Source organism: Lontra canadensis, unplaced genomic scaffold, assembly GCF_010015895.1.
Source record: "Lontra canadensis isolate GAN:19392208 unplaced genomic scaffold, GSC_riverotter_1.0 scaffold3, whole genome shotgun sequence".
NCBI classification, from domain to species: domain Eukaryota; kingdom Metazoa; phylum Chordata; class Mammalia; order Carnivora; family Mustelidae; genus Lontra; species Lontra canadensis.
In genome coordinates this window covers 21073583-21096396 of record NW_022630997.1, presented here as the reverse complement: position 1 = coordinate 21096396, position 22814 = coordinate 21073583, and the positions used below count along the sequence as shown (strand labels likewise).

Below are 22814 nucleotides of genomic sequence, written 5' to 3'. Positions count from 1 at the left end.
TGTCTGACTCCCGATCTCAGCTCAGGTCTTGATCCTGGGGTTGTGAGTTCAAGCCTCATGCTGGGCTCCATACTGGGCGTGGAGCCTACTTACAAAACCAAACCAAACCAAAAAGACAAAAAAAAAAAAAAAAAGGAAAGAAAGAAATGCTGGTGCCAGAAGACACTAGCGGCATTCTGGCCCTGGCCTCTGGTTTCAGAGCTTCTCCTAGTAAATGGCACACGGTAGGTGCCAAGGAGGCAGTGCAGTTTCTAGAGCCCATTGGAAGTAATTTATCCCCAACCCCCCAGCACAGGAGATGCTATGTAGATTCTCCTTATGACATGACCACCACGTCTCTGGTATGTGGACAGAAATGCCTGAAGATAATGGAAATTTCTTCCTTCACCTAGTCCCCAGCATTTCGGATCTCCCAGGCTCCTTTGATTGATTCATTGATTTATTCATTTAAGAAATATTTATTGAGGGACGCCTGGGTGGCTCAGTCAGTTAAACGGCTGCCTTCGGCTCAGGACATGATCCCAGCGTCCTGAGATCGAGTCCCACATCGGGCTTCTTGCTCAGCGGGGAGCCTGCTTCTCCCTCTGCTGCTGCCTGCCACTCTGCCTGCTTGTGCTCTTTCTCTCTCAAATAAGTAAGTAAGTAAGTAAGTAAGTAAATAAATAAATATTTTTAAAAAAGAAATATTTATCAAACGTCTATCCTGTGCTAGGCTCCACATGGTACTGGGAATTAGAAGAGGATCCCCTCAAAGATCTTAGCCTAGGGAGAGAGAAGGGTTTAGATGAATGCATAATAATTATTAACAGACAAATGATAAAGCAATATGGAGAGTTAGGACAGCTATGGAGACAAGATCCAAGGTACAACCTGTTCACTTGGGCCAACTTGACAGTGGTTCTCTACAGAATCAACACTTTGTCTCTATTTAGCAGCCTGCAACCCCAGGGCTGATGTGGTGTGACCCCATATTTCCTACACCATTTCCCAAACCCGAGACTCAGCCCAGCCTCCACACTCAAGCATCCTGCTCTAACCCCTGCAGGGTGGCTATCATCCTGCCTATCCTCTTGTTTCCTGAGACACCCCCCCGCAGAGGTCCCCAGGATAGGTCCTTCAAAGTCTCTGCTTCCCAGCATGCAAGAGGAAGCCTCAAATGTCCACATGGCATTGAAGGCAACCCCATCTGTCGGTGCCTCACCTGTCTGCACCAGATTCAAAAAGCACAACAGGAAATGTCTGAGCTGGGAGGGGCTCAGAGATGATCTAGTCCCACCCTCTCATGAGGAAACTGAGGCCCAGGGAGGTGGCGATCTGACCCAGCGCAAAGCTATCCCCAATTACTGTCTACACATCCCTCAATAGCACCGTGTGTGAGAGCACTAGGATTGGAATCCAGTCTTTGATTCTCATTTCAGGGGTCTCTTCATTAAATGGTGCCCCCTGTATCCTCTGATAAAGAGCCAGGAGAAGAGTAATGAGAACAGGGTCAGTCAGTCACATGCCAGGTGTTCAAAGATGGACACAACTCCACCCACCAGAGCTCCAGAGAGATCCCGCCTGGCTGCATGCAGGGCGGAGATCACAGCTAAATCAACTGTGTGCTCAGAGGGATGGCACCGAGCTCCCCCTGCAATGGAGAGCTTGGGATGGGGAGGTTTGGAGGATCTCTCCCCCAGTCCTGTGACCTCATCAACAGCAGGCTTCCAGTAGCCCTACCCAAGAGCCAACGAGCCCTGGGTGCCCAGCTCCCTGTTCACTCCCAAGAGCGCTGTGTCACCTGAAAGAATGGCTTCCATTGATCTTTATGGACACAGGGACTCATGAAATGGATTATTTCCGTCTTTGCTATAACTGCTAAGAAGCGCACGGCGAGATTTGCTGCCGATCCCACCAAAGTGTACATGACTTCATGGCATATATTCCCAATAGCCAGCTGATTCCAAGCTTCAGCGTAGTCTCTACCCTTACTCTCCCCTCCCCACCCTCAAATTCTCTCATTTATTTGTTTCTTGTCCTATGTATATACTTGGACCCATTTCAAATCTTTTTTTCCCCCCTCCGTGATCAAATAGATAAATAAAAAGCAAACAAGCTCTAGTTTTAAGAGGAAACTGACAAAAAAAAAAAAAAAAAAAGCCAAGAGAGAAAATATTTACCCTGTGTCTCCTCTAACTCGAAGGTTTCAGAAAGACCCCCCAACACAGGGACTAGAGAGAGAAAACTTCTCTATACGAAACACTCATATGGTCTAGAAGCAAGGGCAATACTGGAAATACTTAATACCCAGTCCAGCACAGCAATAATTCATTAAAACAGATCCCACCAATGCCAGCCGTAAATCACCGGTCTGGTCATCCTTGGGTACACGGGCTACCATCGAGCGTGACCAGCAGGCAGGAAACCTGGATCTTTGTTCTCACTCTGACCCCAGCTACCTGTGTGCCCTCGAGCCGGCTGGAGCCTCATTTTCTTCCCCTCAAAAATGAATCCATGATTTACGACCCTCCCAGCTGGTCTAGCTTCCAATAAAGCACACCTCTTGGAGAGAAGCGGTAAGCGTCACCAGGCTTACACCAAGGACATGCTTTGAAAGACTCCCCCGCCCCCTGGATATTTTACCCAGAGCCCCTAAGTTATTATCCTGGCCAACCTCTCGATAATTTCCCCTTTCCAGTTTGCTGCTTGTGCCATTAGGGCGTGATGGAACGCCAGCTTCGCGACAGGATTCAATCTTATTAGCGGGAACCTGATTAGATTGTATTTCATGGCAGCCCGGAGGCCACTGTATTTCAAGGACAGACAGGCCAACTGTGCAAAGAGCATGCAGAGACCCACTCTCCGCACACCTCCAGGCATCCGACCCAAGCCCGCGGCAGGCACAGTAAAACACAGATGAGGCAGAAGCACAGATTCCGACCTTGAGAAGGTGTTCCGGGCGTAGTGCATGATGCTGTCAAAGTCGTAGGTCTCTCCCAGAGAGCTCACTTCCCCAGCTTCCATTTTTAAGAAATTATACTCCTGACCTGTGACACAACACTCTGTTAAGGCCTTTGAAAACAAGGCAGGTCCCTGAAAGGAGGCAGAGGGGGGAGGAGGAGGGCCCATATAGCCACTTCTGAGAGCTTCGGTTGGCCCAATCAAACAGCAAGGCTGTGGTCGTCCTCCTTGTCTTTAACAGACTGGAAATTTGAAACTTCCAACAGCCCTGTGTTCTCCCAACCCCACTCCCCAACAGCCCCTCCCCAGGTGCCACTGGAAACCCTTACTCTAAGTTTGTAGACAGGTTTGTTATTGATCTGATTGCTCAAAAACTTAAAAAACAGATCTCTGATCTTGCTATTGAAAGAAAAGAAGAAAAATCAGAGAGCTAAATTCAATCCCAAAGAATTCACTATTCCGATTCTCGAAAGCATTTTAAGGCAACCAGATTATTCAGGCTACTTTCAAGTTCATTATGGACTTCTATATAAAATTATTTCATATGAGAATTTCTGGTTTTTGTTTTCTGGTGTTTTTTGTTTTTTTTTTTAATCTAGATATCCTATCTGCCTTGGGACAGGCAAAAATTCTGCAGGAGAAATACTGCATTTACATGTACTCATGTCCTAATTGTATTTGTTTCAAAAAGATGAGCTGCTGAAGTCAGCAAAAGGGGCTCTTAAAAAAGCAACCAGGAGCACTCCTCTTTGGGCTTCTCGGCTTTGATGCTGCCAACAGTGTTCTGGTCCATTCTGTTCCTGTTAGGAAATGGAGCTGGATTTCATGATCCTTTACAATGTGAAAAGTCATTTTGTTTATGCTGTAACCTACAAGCTGGGGCAAGAAGACCTCCCAGGAAGGACCGCAAAGGACACTGGCAATGCTGGTGACAAACGCCTGCACAATAGGGTCGCTGCCTCCTTACAGAACAAATGAGCATTGGTCGGCTCCCTGAAACCCCTCCCTTTCACACCTGCCTGCCCTGGTGGATGCCAGCTTCCTGGCCAGTGGCTTCCAGACTCCATACTGGCTCCTTACCTGGTTGGATGTTTTCTCTGATGATGGTGACATGCTGGTCTCTATCTGGCCGGGTGTGTTCATGCCAGAACCCAACCACATGGCCCAACTCGTGCGCCACAATGCCAAACTTGTCACAGTTTTTCCCAATGGATATGGCCTGTGGGCCTCCTCCTCGGCGCCCAACATAGGAACAACAGCTGGACAGTTGCAGAAATACCCAGGTTAGCAGGTCAGAGAATAGGAAGGGTCTAATGCCCTCCCCAATGTGTGTGTGTGCATGTGTGTGTGTGTACGTGCACACACATATGTATCTAAAAGAAACAGACTTTCAGAGCTGAAAGCGCTCTCATTGTCCGAGTTCCCTCCCAATACAGAAATTCCCTCCAAAACTGGTTCACCTTTTTGGTGGTCATGGGTCTACTTGAGAAACCAAGGAAAGATAAGGCCTAGATTCCTGAAATAAAGACCACACCCTTTCCAACCCCTGCACCCACAAGTCTCTGCTGGATCATCTCTGATGACAAGGAAAAGAGATAATGAATGGAGTAAGCTGAGTTTCTGTGAAGGATGAGTCTTGATATCCTTATCAGAGGAGCCTTAGAAATGATTCCTCTTCTGGGCACAATTTTTTTTTCAAATAACATTTATTCCTACTATATTATTATATATTATTCCTAATATAGAAAGATATAAGAAATTAAAATGGCCCACAGTCCTACCGCCTTTACCACCCAGAAAACCTCTGTCAAACTTAAAAAAAAAAATACACGGTTGGGGCACTTGGGTGGTTCAGATGGTTAAGTAAAGTGACTCTTGGTTTCAGCTCAGGTTGTGATCTCAGCATTGTAAGATCAAGCCCCATGTCATGTCCCACACTCATCAGGGAGTCTGCTTGAGATTCTCTCTTTCCCTCTGCCCTTACCCCTCCCCCACTCTCTCTCTTTCCCTCTCTCTCTCTCTCTAAAATAATCTTTAAAAAATATATTTGTTCAGAAAATTGAAGTATTAAGTCTCTCATCCCCTCTAATCTCTTCATCCAAAGATAACCATTGTTAACAGTGTCTCAGACATCCTTCATAAAAATTAGATATACATTTTTTAAAATTACAAAATGCACTATGTACATTGTCCTTCATTTTTTATATTTTTTTGTCCTTAATTTAGAGATCTTTTTATAATAGTGCATAAAGGCCTCCTTCATTCTTTTCAAAGTACAATTAAATTTTATTTAATCAGGCTCCTAACAGTGTACATTTAGGCTGATTCCAATTTTTACTATTTAAACAAAGCCTCATGGGAGAGGAAGAGAAAACAAACAAATAATAATAAGGAAACCAAGAAACGGTTGGACTCTTGTTCATGTCAGGGTAAATTCCTAGCATAGAGACTGATAGATAAAAGGGTATATGCATTTGAGATTTCGATAGATATTATCAAATTGCAATCCCCAAATGTGTCTACTTACATGCCCACTAATAATATATTAAAAAGCCCTATTTCCCCACAACCTGGCCAACACTGGTTTTAGCAAATATTTTTGCCAACTGGATAGGTGAAAGATGGTATTTCACCACATCAAGATTGGATAGTTTTCCATGTCTTATAAGACATTTGTATTTTTCTTTCTTGTGAACTCTGTGATCACATCTTTTCCCTATGTTCTTTTGGGTTGCCCATCTTTTTATTATTGATATGTAAGAACCCTTTATGAATTAAGGAAATGAGTCTTTTGATTGCCAAATATATTGACAATTTTTTTTTCACTTTATTTCTTATTTGGCTTTTTGTTTGTTTGCTTATGTGTTGTTTTGGTTTTGTTTTCACCATAGAGAATTTTAAAATTTCAGTGTATGTAATGACTTCATTTTCTTTTGCTCTGCTTAGAAAAGCCATCTCTAGGCCAAGATTATAAGTAAACTTCACTCTTGTTTCTCTCTAATACTTTTTAAATTTCTTTTTTTCTTTTCTTTTTCCTTTTAAAAATGTTTACATCTTTGATCCAGCTAGAATCATTTTGATGTAAGAAGTGAGGTAGAAATCCTGATTTTTTATTATATTTTTAAAAGATTTTATTTATGTATTTGACAGACAGAGATCACAAGTAGGTAGAGAGGGAGGCAGGGGGTGGGGGAAGCAGACTCCCTGCTGAGCAGAGAGCCTGATGAGATTCGGGGCTCAATCCCAGGACCCTGAGACCAGAACCTGAGCCGAAGGCAGAGGCCCAACCCACTGAGCCACCCAGGTGCCCCATCCAGCTTTGTTTTTTTCACAATGAGCTCTCTACCCCACTGTTAAAATATCCAAATGACTAATATAGCTCATTTAAGTAATACTCATTTAAAATGCTACCTAAATTTGTGGATAGGCATATTCACTTTAAACTCTTTTGTTATGTTCTAAGTGGTCTTAATTATTATCATCTTCACTTGCATTTCAAACCCTACATGTTTGACTAGACCATCAGACCTCTTCCCATAATCCCACACTACTTCTGTCCCTCTGTCCCTGTTGTTCTCTGTTTCTCTCTCTGTGCCTCTCTTTCCACCTCCTCTCTCTCCCTGTCTCTCTCTGCCACTGTCTCTGTCTCTCTCCTCTGTTGGCTATTTCTACATGGTCACTCCTCCAGATAAACTTTAGTATCATTTGTTAAATTTCTAAAAACATAAATACACATATACCTACATATGCATAAATGTAGATATTTGCATCACAATGGCATGCATTTATAGGTTATTTCAGGGAGTTGTGACATCTTTACTATGTTAAGTATCCCTATATAGGAAGTGGTATGCATTTCCATTTTTACTTTTTCTTTTTAAGTTTCCTTAGAGTTTTAGCATTTTCTTCCTATAGGTCTGGCATATTTTTACATTTTTGTTAAGTTTATTCTTAGATGTATTATTTATTATGTTTCTATTAAAGTGATACTTTTCTCGTTACAAAAGTGTATCAAATTATTTCATTATAAGGAAAAGTAATTAATTTTCTTATTACATTTGTAATCAGTCTCCTCATCAGGGTCTCCTTTTGTTTCTGTTTCTCAATTGTTTTTCGGGGTTTTGGGGTACATGTCGCATTAAGTTCAAACCATGCAAACATTTCTTTGCTCCTGCCAATACTTATTGTGTGTATTTCCTTCTCTTATCTAATTATATTAGCTAGCATTTTCCAAAACATTTAAAATAATTGTGGTGATCATGAAGATCTTTGACTTGTTCCTGAGTCTAACAGAAACGCTTCTAGAATTATCATTGTTAAATCTGATGTGGGCTGTTGGGACACACACACACACACACACACACACAGCTTTAGCCATATCTCTCTAACTTAGAATTGTAGGGCTTTTATTACCTGGATAAGTTATAATATTCATCCTGATTCCTTTGTGACCTAAATGTCGTACAAACAAAAAATGGAGCTTTTAACTTACTAGGTAATGCAGGGGTGTTTACTCTACTCTCTGTCATAATGTCCAGTCTCATTGCTTTGCAATCAGAGAACATGTTAATGCTCTTTCTGCCTTTGAGAATCCATCAAGGTGTGCTTCATGCTTAACCGATGGACAATGTCTATAAATGTTCAACACGCGCTTAAGAAGAAAAGATCTGTTATCAGATTGCAGAATCTGATAGATCCATAGGATCAACTCTATTCTATTTCTCCAGTCCGCTACAAATCTCTACTCAATTTTTGGTCACCTCGACATTGATCTCTTTGGGTGGACAGAAATGAAATAAAGTCTCCTGCTGCTGGTGTTTCTGTCAATTTCCCCTTGAATTCCCTGGGGCTGGTTTTATGACTCTTAATGCTGCACTGTTTGGTGCATAAAGATTTATGACGGTTATATTCTCACTGTAGCTTGGACTCCTTCTCATTATAAAGTGTCTCACCTTTTTCTTTTTCTTAAAAAAAAAAAAAAAAAACCACTCCCCTACTTTAAAAATGAAACAAAACAAGAATGAAACAAAAAAGGCCTTGTCTGTAACTAAAATTATGATCCTAACATTCTTTTTGTTAGCATTTGCCTGTGTGCCGTCTTTCCTTTTGCATGTAACCTTTCTGGGTCATTCTCTTCAGTAGTCATTTCATGCATACCCCATGTAGTTGGGTTGAACTATCTGAACCAGTATGGGAAACTTTTTCTTTCAGTAGGAGAGGACATCACACTTACATTTCCTGGCATAACGGCTAAGTTTAGTCATAATCCAGGCGCCTTATTATTTCTTATGTTTTCTGGAGGAGGTCTATTAGCCCAGGGAGCCCATAAAATTTCATGCAGAATTTTGCATAAACGTATATCCATCATGAGGAAGCCATAGCTTTGTCAGAGTCAGTACTATCGCGGGCCTCCAACTGGTTCGGAATCTCACTTCTCCATATGAAACACCCCAATTCCTTCAACTGCTCCCATGACAGGAGATCCAGACCCCTTGTCTTTCTAGAATCTTCTTCTTGACCGGCCTACTTTGTTCTGGGATTATGAGTTCATTGGGGGCAAGGGGAGTTTCTGACAAACCCTACGTTGCTATTTATCACAGCTCCTTGGAAATATTTGGTTTTACAGAGAAAATTCAACTGTCAGGAGCCATCAGATTTGTCTGGCTCTGGTTCCACTGAAGTGGCCTTGCAGGTGCCTACTTACCCACAGGTTCTGTAACTGAACACAATGAAGCTCTCCTCGTCAGTCCTTTCTACGAAGGTCACACAGGTGTGCTTCTCCCAGTGTCTCATGGCCTGCTTGAAAATGGCCCTCTGGCTTCCTGAAATGACAGGGCAGGTCTCATCACTGTCCTGACGGGTCCTTGCCTCCCTCAGAGGCCATACACCATGCTGACTCACAATGACGCTTTTTCCAATGAGAATTGGTCCCCCAGACTAGAAATGCGCTAGGAATAAGGATTTCCCTTGCTAAGAATATAAATTTCCTGAATTGCCAAAACTCAGGGAAGAAGAGTTCGTGAAGGGAAAAGAGGATAAAAGTAGATTTTCAGAATATCCCAGACTCTCCAGCTTTTCCTTTGAATGGAGACTACTTTCATATAAACTTAAAACAAAAAAGCTTACCCAGATTATTCAACTGGAAAATTTTATGCTTTTGAAGTAGCTCACCAGCATTGCATTCTGAGGCCTCATTTTATTTTCTATCTACAGGAGTATGGGTCCATATGCTCTCAAAAGTTTGTTTTCAGGTACGTTCATGCTACTTTTGCCTGGGGCTACAGTGTTTTCTGGTGGATCCTTGAGCCTCCTTTACTACAAGCCCTTTGAAAACAGGTGAATTTCATGCTTTCTCTGAACACATCTTCATATTTCCTTGAGTGGAAATGTGTTGAGAAATAGAACAGTAAGTAAACTGTCTGGGAGAAGAACAGAGTAGTTGTAAACTGGCTGATAGTTACTTACAGTCAATATATGTTCTCTAAAAGAAAACAATATATCAATCAGAGATAAAGAACAGTATTTTGATTTTCCTAGAAACAACGAGAAGGATCTAGAAAAATAGTTGTTTGGGGACTACAAAAAACAATTGGGAATGATGTCTGAGTTCTAGAATGACCTTGTTGCCAAAAACAAGCAGAGCACTGGGGAAGCTTCCATCAAAGTCTGGAAGACCTGGATGTGATGTCATATTGTCCCCCAAAACAAACAAACAGAATAAAGAATAACCTAGCTGTCCACTTTTTTTTTTTTTACATCTTGATATTTTTAGTTCAAATCATTTATAGCTCAATCACTCACCAAAATAGCAATCCCACAAATTACAGAACAAGAAAAACCACCACATTAAGAGAGTTCTCTATATAAAATTAGCTAACTTTGATGAAGGTTGTATAAATCTTTGGTCAAAAAAGCACACCACATCTCAAAGAGTGCAGTTAAGCACCAGGGAACAAAAGTCAACGCATTTCAGGTAATGGGAAGTACTGTAGAGACTAGAAAGTGGAGTGCTGAGAACAAGTGGCCAGTGGGATACTGGGGTTATCAGGGAGGCAAAGAGGCCTTTCTGGGGATGTGTCATCTGATCTGAGAGGCAGTGTTAAGAAGAAACCAAGAGAAGGTCTGGGGAAAGAGTGTTCTAGGCAGATGGAGGGCAGGTGCAGGTGTGTTAAAGCAGGAATGAGCTGGGCATGTTCCAGAAGGGAAAGGTGCCTGTGATGTCAGCACACAGGGACTGGGGAGAAGAGAGCAGGAGCAAGGTAGGAGACTGGGTGGAACAGGGGGCCAGGGCTGACCTTGGAGGCCATGGTCAGCAGTTTCAGTTTCACTAGTAGTGAAGGGAAGCCACTGGCTGACCTACGTATTTTAAAGATAATAATACCAATAGCAAATAATTACTAATTACTATGTGCCAGGTACTATTCAAGTGCTTCATCTAAATTAACTCGTTTAGTTCTCAAAACAACCTTATGGGCTAGAAAATAATATCATCCCCACTTACAGAAGAGGGACTTAACCTGGCGAGGTTAAGTACCTTCCCACAGGGTGTACTGCCGGCAAGCAGTACTAGCTGGGACTAGCCACATCTAAGGGCCCACTCTGCTTACCCTGCATATTGCTGCGGGGATGCGACCGGTGCGGGTGCCCACCCAGGCAGAAGACAGGTCAGCCATCCTGTGTGGCTGCTCACAGCTGCCTTTGGCCTGGAGGGCTTTGCTCACCTACCCATTGTGCAAACCCTGTCCCTCTTTTAAGACCGGGATCATATGTCACCCCCTGCATGAAGGCCTGGGGACTAGGTGACCACCATTGAGGACACAGTCCCAGCAGAGACCACAGTTTTGCCAGGCTTAGAGCACTAGCCCTGAAGGCATAATGGAGCACCAGCAGGTAGGACAGCCATGTCCCAGGCTCTGCTCCACCCCCCGGGGAGGACACAGCCCCAAAGGAGGTCTCCTCTGGGACTACTGACCAGTGAAGTTCCCACCAATGACGTAGGGGATGACCCCTCCAGGCCATATTCTCTCTGTCCTCGAGGTTGTGGCTCTTCGGACGCGTGGAGAAAAGGTCTCAGCTCGGGCATCCGAGGTCCGGGGGCTGTGCAGGAGCACAGCATGGTCCTCGCCATCTGCAAGAGAGGCATGCTGCCATTTACTCTGCCTTTAGTTCCTTCTGTCCATCATGGTTAAGACTACATTATCCGTGAATCCACAAAGAACATGTGTTCTAAAGGGGGTATTTGGTCTGCTCGGGGTTTTGAACCCCTGGGTGTCAGGAAGGGTGCCGGGGCTACGGCGGAAGCAGGCTGGCTTGCTGGAAGCCTTGAACCACACCCTGTGAGGCTCCATGGTAGCCCGAGAGAATCAAGCAGGGACCTAACAAGGCATCCTTTGGGATGGAGCCGAGTCAGGGATGTGCTCTCTTCTCAGCACTGGGAATATCGGAGGGAACTTACTGAGCCAATCTCCAGCCCTCACCAAATGCCCATCAATGCTGCAAATGTGGAAAATAATTTGGCCAGTCTGACAAAGTGAACCAGCTTGCGATGGTTCATCTTTGCAAGACGAGCCCCTGGAAAAAGCAGCGCCTCATAAAATCCCCCAGCTCTTCCCAGTCTCTTGGCACAGCTGGACCTTTAAGAGAGGGAGGTGGAAAAGAAGTGGAGGCCCTGTTAAAGTTCTGAGTCCGCGGTGGGGCCCCGGAAAGAGCAGAGACAGACAGGTGGGGTAGAATCGCTTGAACCTGTAACGCCCTAATCATCAAATCCACGTTCCTTTTGTCCATCACTCAGACAACATAAGCTTTTGTTTTCAGTCTCCTTGTGTGATTCCCTCATTATTCTGACTTGGAGCATTTTCTCTTCAGTTTCTATATCTTTTCCCCAAAAATCAGCTTTTGATGTTTTGGGGTCACTTTCATTTTTTAATATTCATGAATTTTATTTCTTTTAGTACTCCCTTCCATTTGCACTTACTTTATTCCAATCTTTCCTTTCTATCTTCTTTTCTTTTTTTAACAACTGGATACATAACTCACACACCGTAATAGACATTCTTTTAAAGGATAAAATTTAGTGGGTTTTAGTATATTCACAAAGTTGTGCAACCATCAGCACTACAGAACTCCACAACATTTTCATCACCCCAAAAAGAAACATATTAGCAGTCACTCCCCATTTCTAGCCCCTGCCCCAGTCCTTGGCCACTAGTCATCTACTTTCTGTTCCTATGGATGTGCCTACTCTGGACGTCTCATACAAATGGAGTCAGGCGATATGTGATATTTTGTGTCTGGTTTCTTTTCCTTAGCATGTTTTCAAGGTTCATCTGTATCATACCATGTATTCGTACATTGTTATATTTTATGGCTGGATAATATTCCATTGCATGTATCTACCACATTTTGTTTATCCATTTCTCAGATGATGGACATTTGGGTTGTTTCTACTTTTTGGCTATCACGAATAATACTAGTATGGGCATTAATGTACACATTTGTGTGTGAACATGTTTCCTGTTCTCCTGGGTATGCACCACAGACTGGAATTGTTGGGTCATACGAGAACTTTACATTTAATAACCTTTTGAAGAACTAGCAGGCTGCTCTCCAAAGCATCATTTACATTCCCATCAGCAATGTATCAGGGTTCCAATGTCTCCATATACTTGTCAACACTTGTTATTGTCAAGCTTGTTGATGATAGCCATCCTAATGGGTGCTGGCATCTCAATGTGATTTTGATTTGCATTTCCCTAGTGACTACTGATGCCAAACATTTCTTCATGTTCTTATGAGTTATTTGCATATCTTCTTTGAAGAAATGTGTATTCAAATCCTTTGTCTATTTCTTAATTGGGTTGTCTTTTTACTATTATAATTAATCTTTGTATATTCTGGATACCAGACCCTTATCAGACATATGACTTCCAAATATTTTCTCTTATTCTGTAGGTTATCTTTTCATTTTTATAATAGTATCCTTGGAACCATAAAAGTTTTAAATTTTGATGAAGTCCAATTTATCCAATTTTTTTGTTTCTTAGGGTTTTTGTGCCATATTTTAGAAATTACAGCCTAATCCAACCTTACAGAGATTTATATCTATGTTTATACCTATATTATATCTATTTATATCTACAGTTCTATAGTTTTGGTGCTTATATTTAAGTCTTTAATCATTTTGAGTTAATTTTTATTTATGGTGTGAGGTAGGGGTCTAGTTTTATTCTTTTGCCTGTGAATATCTAGTGTTTCCAGCATCATTTGTTGAAAAGATTAGTTTTTCCCCTATAGAACTGTCTTGGCACTCTTGTAACAAATCAGTTAGCCATCCTCTTCTGGCTTCTTGAGTTGAACATTCGGCACATAATTTTCAATTTTTCTTATATTCTACTGTTGAAATTTTTAGGCTAAAATTACTCTCAGTTCCTCTTTAGCAGCATTCCATCATTTGACATGTATATGTCAATGTTAGACATTGATATATTCTGTTAGCTCCAGTTAGACTTTCTTCTTTGATCTTTTAGTTATTTAGAAGTGTGATTTTTAAAATCCCTAAATATTTGTTTCTCTGTGGGTGTTAATGATTTCTAACATTGCTTTGTGTTCCAAGGACCCATTCTCCAAGGTGGGGGTCAGCAATCTTTTTCTGAAAAAGGACAATAGTAAATATTTGAAGTTTTGTAGTTAATACATTCTCTGTTGCAACCAACCAGCTCTGCCACTGTAGTGTGACAGCAGCCATAAACAATATGTAAATGAATGGGTATGGCTGTGTTCCAATAGCAGCTTATTTGCAAAAACAGATGGCAGGCTGGATTTGGCCTCCTGGCTGTAGATGACTAGCCCATGCTCCAAGGTATCGATTCTTTGGTATTCTGAATCTTCCTTTGCAGCCCAGTACGTGATTGGTTTTTATAAATGTCCCAAATGTCCTTGGATAATGTGTATTCATTTCTATAATTGATGGTTAAAGGACGCTACATATGTTCTACCTACATATTCTACCTACAACTATTTTGGCTCTTTAGTGTATCAGTTACTGAGAAAAGTGCTTTAAACAACCCTGACAACAAACATTGTGGACTGCCATTTTCTCTTTTATTCTTAATTTCTGCTTTGCATTGTTCAAGGCTATGTTGTTTAAGTAATATAAGTAAAGGACTGTTAAATGTTCCCAGTGAATTATTTCTTTCATCATTAATGACCCTCTTTATCTGTAATAGTGTTTATCCATAATAAAGATTATTTTGGCTGACATGAATATTACTATGTCAGTTAAATTTTGATTACTGTTTGCCTCATAGAGCTTTTTCCACTCATTTATTTTCGATCTTTTTATGTAATTATGTTTTTTTAAATGAGTCATTCAACAGGCATTATTCTGTGAGTAAATTACATTTCCCACAATAATAACACAAATTTTGCAATGGTCTTATGATTGAGATTCAATTTTTTAATTATATATGAAATAGTTTTTGTAAATTGAAATTTTTATTGATATAGATTCACATGCAGGTGTAAGAAATAATAGAGAGATTTTGTGTACCCTGTACTCCATTTCTCCCAATAGTAACATTTTATAAAACTATAGTACAATATCACAACTGGGATATGGACATTACTGTACTCCAGTGATTGCATTCAGATTTCCCCAGCATCATGTATACTTGTGTGTGTGTGTGTGTGTGTGTGTGTATAGTTGTATGGAATTTTATCACATGTATAGTTTTGTTTATCTACCACACTTTCAAGATACTGACTGGTTGCATTACCATAAGAATCCTTCATGTTGGCATTTTATAATCCTATCCACATCCCTGCCCCTCTCCTTTCTACATCCCTGCCCCTCTCCTCTCCTCTATCCCTAAACTCTCAACCACTAATCTGTTCTCCATTTAGAAAATTTTTCATTTGAAGAATATTACATAAATGGAATTTAACAGTGTTATCACCTTTGGGAATTGGCTTTTCTTATTTGGCACAATTCCTTGGAGGTTCATCTGGGTTGTTTTATGTATCAGTAGTTTCCTTCTATTGCTGAGTCATATTCCATGGTATTCAGGTACTACCACTTGTTTTAACCATTCACCTGAGAAAAGATATCTGGGCTGTTTCCCGGTATTACAAATAAAGCTGCTATGAACATTCGTATACAAGTGTTTGTGTGGAAATAAACTTTTATTTCTCTGAGATAAATATCCAAGAGTGGAATTGCTGGGTTGGTAGTTGATGGTAAATGAGTTGATTTCTGGATTCTGTATTGTGTTCCATTGAACTATGTGTTTATCCCTCTGCTAAGAGACATGGTCTTGATTACTGCAGTTATATAGTAAGCCTTAGTAACTGGGAGAGGGATTACTCCCATTTTAGACTTCTTTTCTATGATTGTTTTAGTTATGTTTCCATATAGAGTCTATGGCTGTCCACATAGATTTTAGAATAAAGTTGTCTCTGCCTACAAAAAAAAACATGCTGGGATTTTGATAGGAATTACATTAAAACAATAGATCAGTTTGGAGATAACTTTATCTTTACCATATTCAATCTTCCAATCCCTGGACATAGTATGTCTCTCCATTTATGTAGGTCTTTCTTGATTTCTTTCATCAGTCTTGTGTGATTTTTAGTATATAAATATTGTAGATGTTTTTTAAAAACGTATAGGAGTTTCATTTTCTTTGGGTACTTATAAATTGTATTGTGTTTTAAAATTTTTATTTCTGCATAATTATTCTTAGTATATAGAAATGTAAGCAATTTGGGGGTTTGGGCCTTGTATCTGCCATGCTAAATTCACTTACTAGTTCTAAGTTTTTGTTTTGTTTTGTTTTTGTTTTTGTTTTTAAGATTTTATTTATTTATTTGACAGAGATCACAAGTAGGCAGAGAGGCTGGCAAAGAGAGAGAGGGAAGCAGGCTCCCTGCTGAGCAGAGAGCCCAATGTGGGACTCAATCCCAGGACCCTGAGATCATGACCTGAGCCAAAGGCAGTGGCTTAACCCACTGAGTCATCCAGGCGCCCTAAGTTTTTTTTGTTTTGTTTTGTTTTGTTTTTTAAGATTCCTTAGGATCATCTACATAGCAAACAAGTCATTTGGAAATAGAAACAGTTTTATTTTTTCCTTTCTGATTTTCATGCCTTTAATTTATTTTTCTTGGGTCAATGCAGTGTCTGTAACTTTCCAAAACTATGTTGAATAAGAGTATGACAGCAGACGTCTTTGCCTTGTTCCTGGTTTTAGGTGAAGTAGTCAGTCTTTCACTATTAAGGAAGATGTAAGCTGTAGGTTTTTGTTTTGTTTTGTTTGTTTTTATTTTTTTTAAGATCTTATTTATTTGAAAGAGAGAGCAAGTGAAAGAGAACACAAGCAGACTACCCACTGAACAGGGAGTGTGGTGTGGGACTTGATTCGGGGACTCTGGGATCATGATGTGAGCTGAAGGCAGACAGTTAACCAGCTGAGCCACCTAGGTGCCCAGCTCTAGGTTTTAGGCAGATGCTCATTATCAAGTTAAGATAATTTCTCTCTATTCCTAATCTGCTGTGTTTTTATTATAAATGTTAGATTTTATTAAATGCTTTTTTTTTAAGATTTTATTTATTTATTTGACAGAGAGATCACAAGTAGACAGAGAGGCAGGCGGAGAGAGAGGAGGAAGCAGGCTCCCTGCTGAGCAGAGAGCCCGACGCGGGACTCGATCCCAGGACCCTGAGATCATGACCCAAGCCGAAGGCAGCGGCTTAACCCACTGAGCCACCCAGGCGCCCAAATGCTTTTTTTTTTTTTTCATTTAAATGCTCAGTTGATGTGATCAAGGGATTTTTCTTTTTTAGTTTATTGATATGGTAAGGTTACATTGATTGATTTTCAAATGTCAAACCAGCCTTGCATATCTGGAATAAATTCCACTTGATCATGGTGTATAATTATTTTTTATACGTGGATGGTTTTGATTTGATATTTTGTTGAGGATTTTTACATATAATTATAATTAGATTTTAAGTATATCTGTTATGAACACCAAATATCTACATTTTTTTCTTGTTGTTCAATCCAAGAATCTCTCCTTCAACGGGTGAATTATAGTTATTTTATAACTGACATACCTGACATTATTTCCTTCTTTGTGTGTGTGTGCATTATTTGCTATTTTTTCTTTGCTTCTTTTTTTTTTCTCCTTGACTGCTTTTGTAGGATTAAGATATTTTCTGTATTTAGTTTTTATTTCCATTATTTCCTTTCTATTCTTTAGCACTGATTCTAATTTTTAACATTCAAACTGGACTTAACAAAGTACAAAGAATTCACAAACTACAAGATAAATCTGAAGAAATCAGAATCTCCATTCTCATTCTGAGAATACAAGGATCTTAAGGCATTTTAATTTACAAAGAGACCTTTTGCTGTTTCACATTACTGTTTACTTGCCTTTAAGACCCCAAATAAATTACTATTTACCAATGATTTGTTTTTAAGACAGATTTATATCTACCTTCATATTTACCATTTCCTTGCTTACTGCTACTTCTTGCATTCCAAATCTCCTTCCTGGAAATGCATTCTTTACTATTCTTTGATGATGACAATAAACTCTATTTTACCCTCAATCTATTTCATCTTCACTCAGTTTATTTTATCCACACTCTAGAAATTAAGTCTAGCTGGGAATGTGTAAAATCCTAAATTGACAGATGTTTTTCTTCAAAGATAGTATTCCAGTTTACTTGAGTCTTCATTGTTAACAACAGGAGATATCCTTATAATTTGATGGTCATTCCTTCACCTGTTATCAGTCTTATCTTTTGTTCTGTTCTCCTTCTTTTGTTTTTTGTCTTTCTCAGTATCATTATAATTGTCTAGATATGGATTTATATGAATTCTCTGCTTGAGACCCAGTACAATTCTTCCTTCAACTGTGGAAAATCCTAATTCCTCATCTGTTTGACCACTGCCTCTTCTTTCCCAGTATCCCTATGAAAGTTCTCTCATTTTCAAGAATTTCTATTGATTATGTGCTTAACAGTCTCACTTTACCAATTGTGTCTCTTTACCTTCTTCCATATTTTCTTTGTCTCTCAATGGTGAAATTTGTGTGGTTTCCTCAGATCTATTTTCTACTTCACTAATTCTCTCTTCAATTGTGTTCAATATACTATCCAATTCCAGTTTCAACAATATATTTATCATTTCTAAAAATCCCTAATGGCTTCTAAATCTGTCAATTCTTTTTTCCTCTCTACTATAGTTTCAAATTCTTCCATTGGTTCCTTTGTTATATATACTTATTTAATCTCCTTCAGATTGTTCTATTATTCTTATATCTCTGGGTACCAATTCTCCAATTTATTGTCTCTGCTGATTCTCCTCCATGGATTAACTTTTTGTGTTCCTAATGTTTTTATTTAAAGCTCATTTTTAGGGGAGATCATTCCTTTCTAAAGGAGCCCTATATGCCATCAATTATGAGTGTGAGCCTATTTTTTGTTTTTTGGGTTTTGTTTTTTTTTTGGTGCTGTGGGGATTTTAGGGTCCTAAATCAGTTTTTATGTTAATTTCTAAGTTTAGGGTTTCCATATTTAAGAAATGTAATTTGAGAACTTATACCAACAGGGGGAACAGGATTTCAGATTCAGTTTCTCACAGATGATATATTTTTACCCACACTTAGAGCCTAGGAAAGAGAGCAAGATTTCTTGCCACTCCTCTTAACCATTGGGCAGTTTTTTTTTTACTCTCTCTCTCTCTTTTAATGAGTATGAAGCCCTTTGAGGGCGTTCATTTTATGCAATATCTCATGCTTCACATGGACCAAGGCCATCTCTCCTGTATTTATAGGCATGAAGACACCGGCCCCCGTCCCCCAAATCTTAGCCCAATTTGAATGCCCTCTACACATTCTTGCCACCATCTGAAGCTTAATTCTGTGGATTTGTGTTCCCTCTTCTCTTCTAATCATGGAAATTTCTCTTTCTATCCTTTGTTCTTAACTCTGTATCTTTTATTTGGGATGGTGGGAAGGTTATATATTATTTTCAGCAGTTCTGTTTTTGTATGGGGGTTCCTACTAATTCAGTTGGTCATACGAACAAGAAGCCTGTCATGTAATACTTTTTAAACATGAAAATAATTGTTTTACTGGTAAAATTTCTAGATCAGAAGTCGTACACTTGCAACTCTTGGGATAAACCCAACCCACAGATGTGCTTTGGTTGGCCTGGACACTTTTGGCCCACAATATAGGTTTTTTTTGGTTGTTTTTGTTGTTTTAATATCACTTCAGAAGACAACTTTTACAAATCAAGGGATTTCACATCAGGATCCAGATTTTCTAGTTTTTCTTTAAAGACAGAAAGATGTGGCAACGCTGGGCCCACGTTCCCTCCATCATTTACAACCCCCTCGAGTTCAGTAGTACCTGCTCACCATAGGTACAGCATATGTTGTCCTGGTTGTGGGAGCCTCTCCCCCACTTCCCCTTGTCCTATATAGCCCACACACACCCCCGCCACATTACCTGCTGGGCCTTTGCAGCTATGCCAACACCAGACAACAAATTGCATCCAAATGCATTCAAATGTGAGTTGCCCCCGTCGGCTCCCCAGGGAGGGCACCCATCCCGGCAGGCCTGCTTGGCACTCCAGGCACACCCAGAACAGCGCCTGCTTGCTGGTAAGTATGCACCGCTTTTGCGGTTTGAATGAATTAATTAAAGAATGGAAGAGTTATTCTAAAAATAAACAGCCCAACAGTCCAAACAATTCTGTGGCGGAAACGCCTCCAAAATGTTGGCAGCCCTAAGGCCCTTAATGTTTAAACCCTGAGAATCATCAAGTCTGAAGTAATCACAGGCAGCGATGTAGCAAGTAGAAGTTTATTATTCATTTCCCAGAGGGTTTTCAACAAGTCTCTTAATTTTCTTCTGCCGCCAACTCTCCTTTGGAGAATGGGCAGAAATAGTCCCCTAGTCGAGGGACCAGCGCTGAGACAGCCCATGTTTCTCAGACAAGCTGGGCTGCGTCCGCACGTGGGCCGCTCTGGCGAGGGCTGGGCTCCAGCCGAGTCAGCGTGGGAAAATCTGAAGTGCACCTGGAAAGAGACGGGGCTGTAATTTCCAGAGATGGGTTATTGAATGACAGCTTCCCCCTCGGTCCAGTGAGAAATTTAATTTGCCGAGGACTCAACACAGGAAGCGTTTGCCGATTAAAAATATGTCTAAACAGATGTTCTGCTGAGCCTGGAAGAAGGATCTTAATGCAACTGTCATTATTGGATTTTCTTGGATTACTACTATCTGGAATCAGAGTCCACAGAGAAGGATGTAATTATTGATTATGGCCAAGAGTCCTACATTTGAAGAGGAGCTCAGGGGCATCTGAAAGGATTTAACATGCTGTGGGGGGGTGCTGGGGGATAAAGTCCATTTAAATTCTCTGGCTCGGGGAGCAGACCCTGTCCTCTGCGGCCACAGCTCTTCAAGGTTCCATCTCCAGCGGAAGGCACAGGCGTATCATAAACAGAACCAGGCCCACCCCAGCCTTCTCAAGTGAGGCACTGGGAATTTTCCATGATTCGACTGGTCAGCCCCACACTGGGAGCAAACATCCTGAGAGTCCAGCCGTCCACAACACCCCCCACCCCAGGGTGGTGGGCAACATAGCAGCTTGCCTGCGAACCTGGAGAGGCTCAGGAGGAGCCCCTCCGTGAAAGCGGAGACTGGATTATTCTCCATGATGGTTTTCGAACCTGGCTGCACATGTGAATCGGCTGGGGAGCTTTTTAAAAATGCTGGTGTCCGCCCCCTGCCCCGAGATTGCCACTCAATCAAACTAGAGTGGAGTCCAGGCATGATAGTTTTTAAAGCTCCCAGGTAGTTCCAAAACACAGGGACGTTTGAGAACCATTGATAAGGTTAAGAGCAGGGGGTTGTTTAAGGTCCGGAGAGACTTAGGTTCAAGATAAATGCTGACATTTGCTACTTGTGTGGCCTTGGATAAGGCACTCTTCCTGCCTTCGGAATCTTCCTTCCTGCCGCATGCTGGTGGTGTGGGCACTGAACCAGGTAATGAATGTCAAACGCCCGCCACGGTGAGGGTTCCACGCGAGCTTCAGTAATCGCTAGCCAGGTCTGCATTTGGGGACGGGCTAGAAAGAATGCCTAAAATTAGGTTCAGTGGTAACACCCATTACTGACATTAGTGACATTCAGGGGTTCGTGTGCTGGGCAGTGCTTTGTACCAAGCTTGCCGTCTCTGGTGCAAACAAGATTCCACTGTGATTTCCTGCAGCACAAAGCCCTTAGGAACTGTTACTGGGAGTGAAAGGTCCATTCTCATCTATGAAGATGGTTCTGGAATCGGGCTCTAACGTAACAGTCAACAGCTTCATTGGAGGAGCAGTTACACACTCCATTTCATTAATCCCATTAGCAGCCCTGAAATGCAGGCTGAGCGCTCATCTCCAGGGGAGGGAGACTCCTGGGACCAAACGGTCTGCCAGGGGTATGCTGAGTGAGCAATTCTCTGAGCCGCCCCCCACCACCCCGCCCTTCCCAGAGCTGGGAGCACAAATCCCTGCCGTCAGGGCTGAGGGGAGCCACATAATGCCAGGAAATAAGCCTGCTGCTGAAGCCGGGGGGCCGCGGTAGGGAGGGGGGGCTTCCCTCAGATCCTTTCTCCTGCTTGGGCGGTCTCTTTTTCTGGGGGTGTTGGGAGGGGTCGGGTTGTGATGAAAGGGGAATCTGAGATTGACACAACTTGTCTTATCTTTAATTCAAACAAAACAAGCAGCACCCACGCTGGCGCCTGACAGGGCCCTGGAGAGATGAATCAGATGGAGGGAAGGCTGGAGGGAAAGGCTAGAACGGCCTGCCTGTGGCTCACCTCTGAGGGTGCCAAGGGTCTCCTTCCCCATTAGGCTTGCCCGAGATGCTTAAAGATGTGTCTGTCTGCTGCTGCAACACAGTGTGGAGAAACTTGGCCTAGCCTTGACTCTCTTTCAAAAAAAACCGGGGTTACTGGACAGTCTGCAGACTAGGATTTAGCCCACGGTAGGGGTGTGAGGCATGGTGGCTAGGGCAGTGCTTTCACTGTCCTCCTTAAAAAGCCCAAGGAGATCTCGTGTTTCTGCAGGTGCCAGGCACAAAGCAACCTACCAGAGGCGGCATGGTAATGAGCTGCGGCAGCCATATTCCTTCCGGTCTCCCTTAATTGTGTTTCTGTGCAGCTGCTGCACAGCTGTGGAATCCCAGTCCAGAGGTGGAGGGTGTCCTTCCAGGGCTGCATAACATTATTCTTGGAGGTGGAGGTAGAGAGGAAAAAGTGGAGGAGCTACAGTAACTGAGTACCTCTTAAATTCCAGACACCTGGCTATGCACTTTGCATAAATATTTCTAATTCTCTCCAAACCTCATGTGAACACTTACCTGAGGTCCTAGCTACTAAGTGGCTAAGCTAAGGTACAAACCCAAGTGCATCTGATGGTCCATGTTTATTTGGTTGGGTCATTTTACACCAACAAAGTAGGCAATACTACAAACCCTGACACTGTCCATTGCTGGTGGGCAGGTAAGAGGCAGTGAGAGAAGGCTGGAATTGGTCTCTAAGTATGGCCATAGCTCTCCTCTCCGTGAGCTCATGACGCTATTCGCATTAAGGGGTGGAATCTATTTTCTTCCTCTTCCTATTGTCTGACCAATAGACTATGGCAGAAGGAGCATTCTGGGTACTCTTGAGTTCAGGCCTTAAAGAGACTGGCAGCTTCTGGCTCTTCCCTCTGAGAAGCCAGCCGCCATATTGTAAAAAATGGCAAGTTAGACAGCTAGATGAAAACCCACGTGGCGAGAAAAGCCACATGGAGGCACATGTGACTACA

At 41.7% G+C, this 22814-nt stretch overlaps 1 protein-coding gene across 1 annotated transcript in view; it reads right to left on the bottom strand.

The window, feature by feature from the left end:
* Positions 1-22814, bottom strand: part of TLL2 (tolloid like 2) — a 116531-nt gene that overhangs the window by 44013 nt on the left and 49704 nt on the right. Inside the window, exons 4-7 of the mRNA XM_032883365.1 lie at positions 10913-11068; positions 8645-8762; positions 4021-4199; positions 2921-3026 (exon numbers count right to left, since the gene is read on the bottom strand). Coding sequence (XP_032739256.1) covers positions 2921-3026; positions 4021-4199; positions 8645-8762; positions 10913-11068 — 559 coding nt within the window. The remainder of the gene's footprint in view (positions 1-2920; positions 3027-4020; positions 4200-8644; positions 8763-10912; positions 11069-22814) is intronic.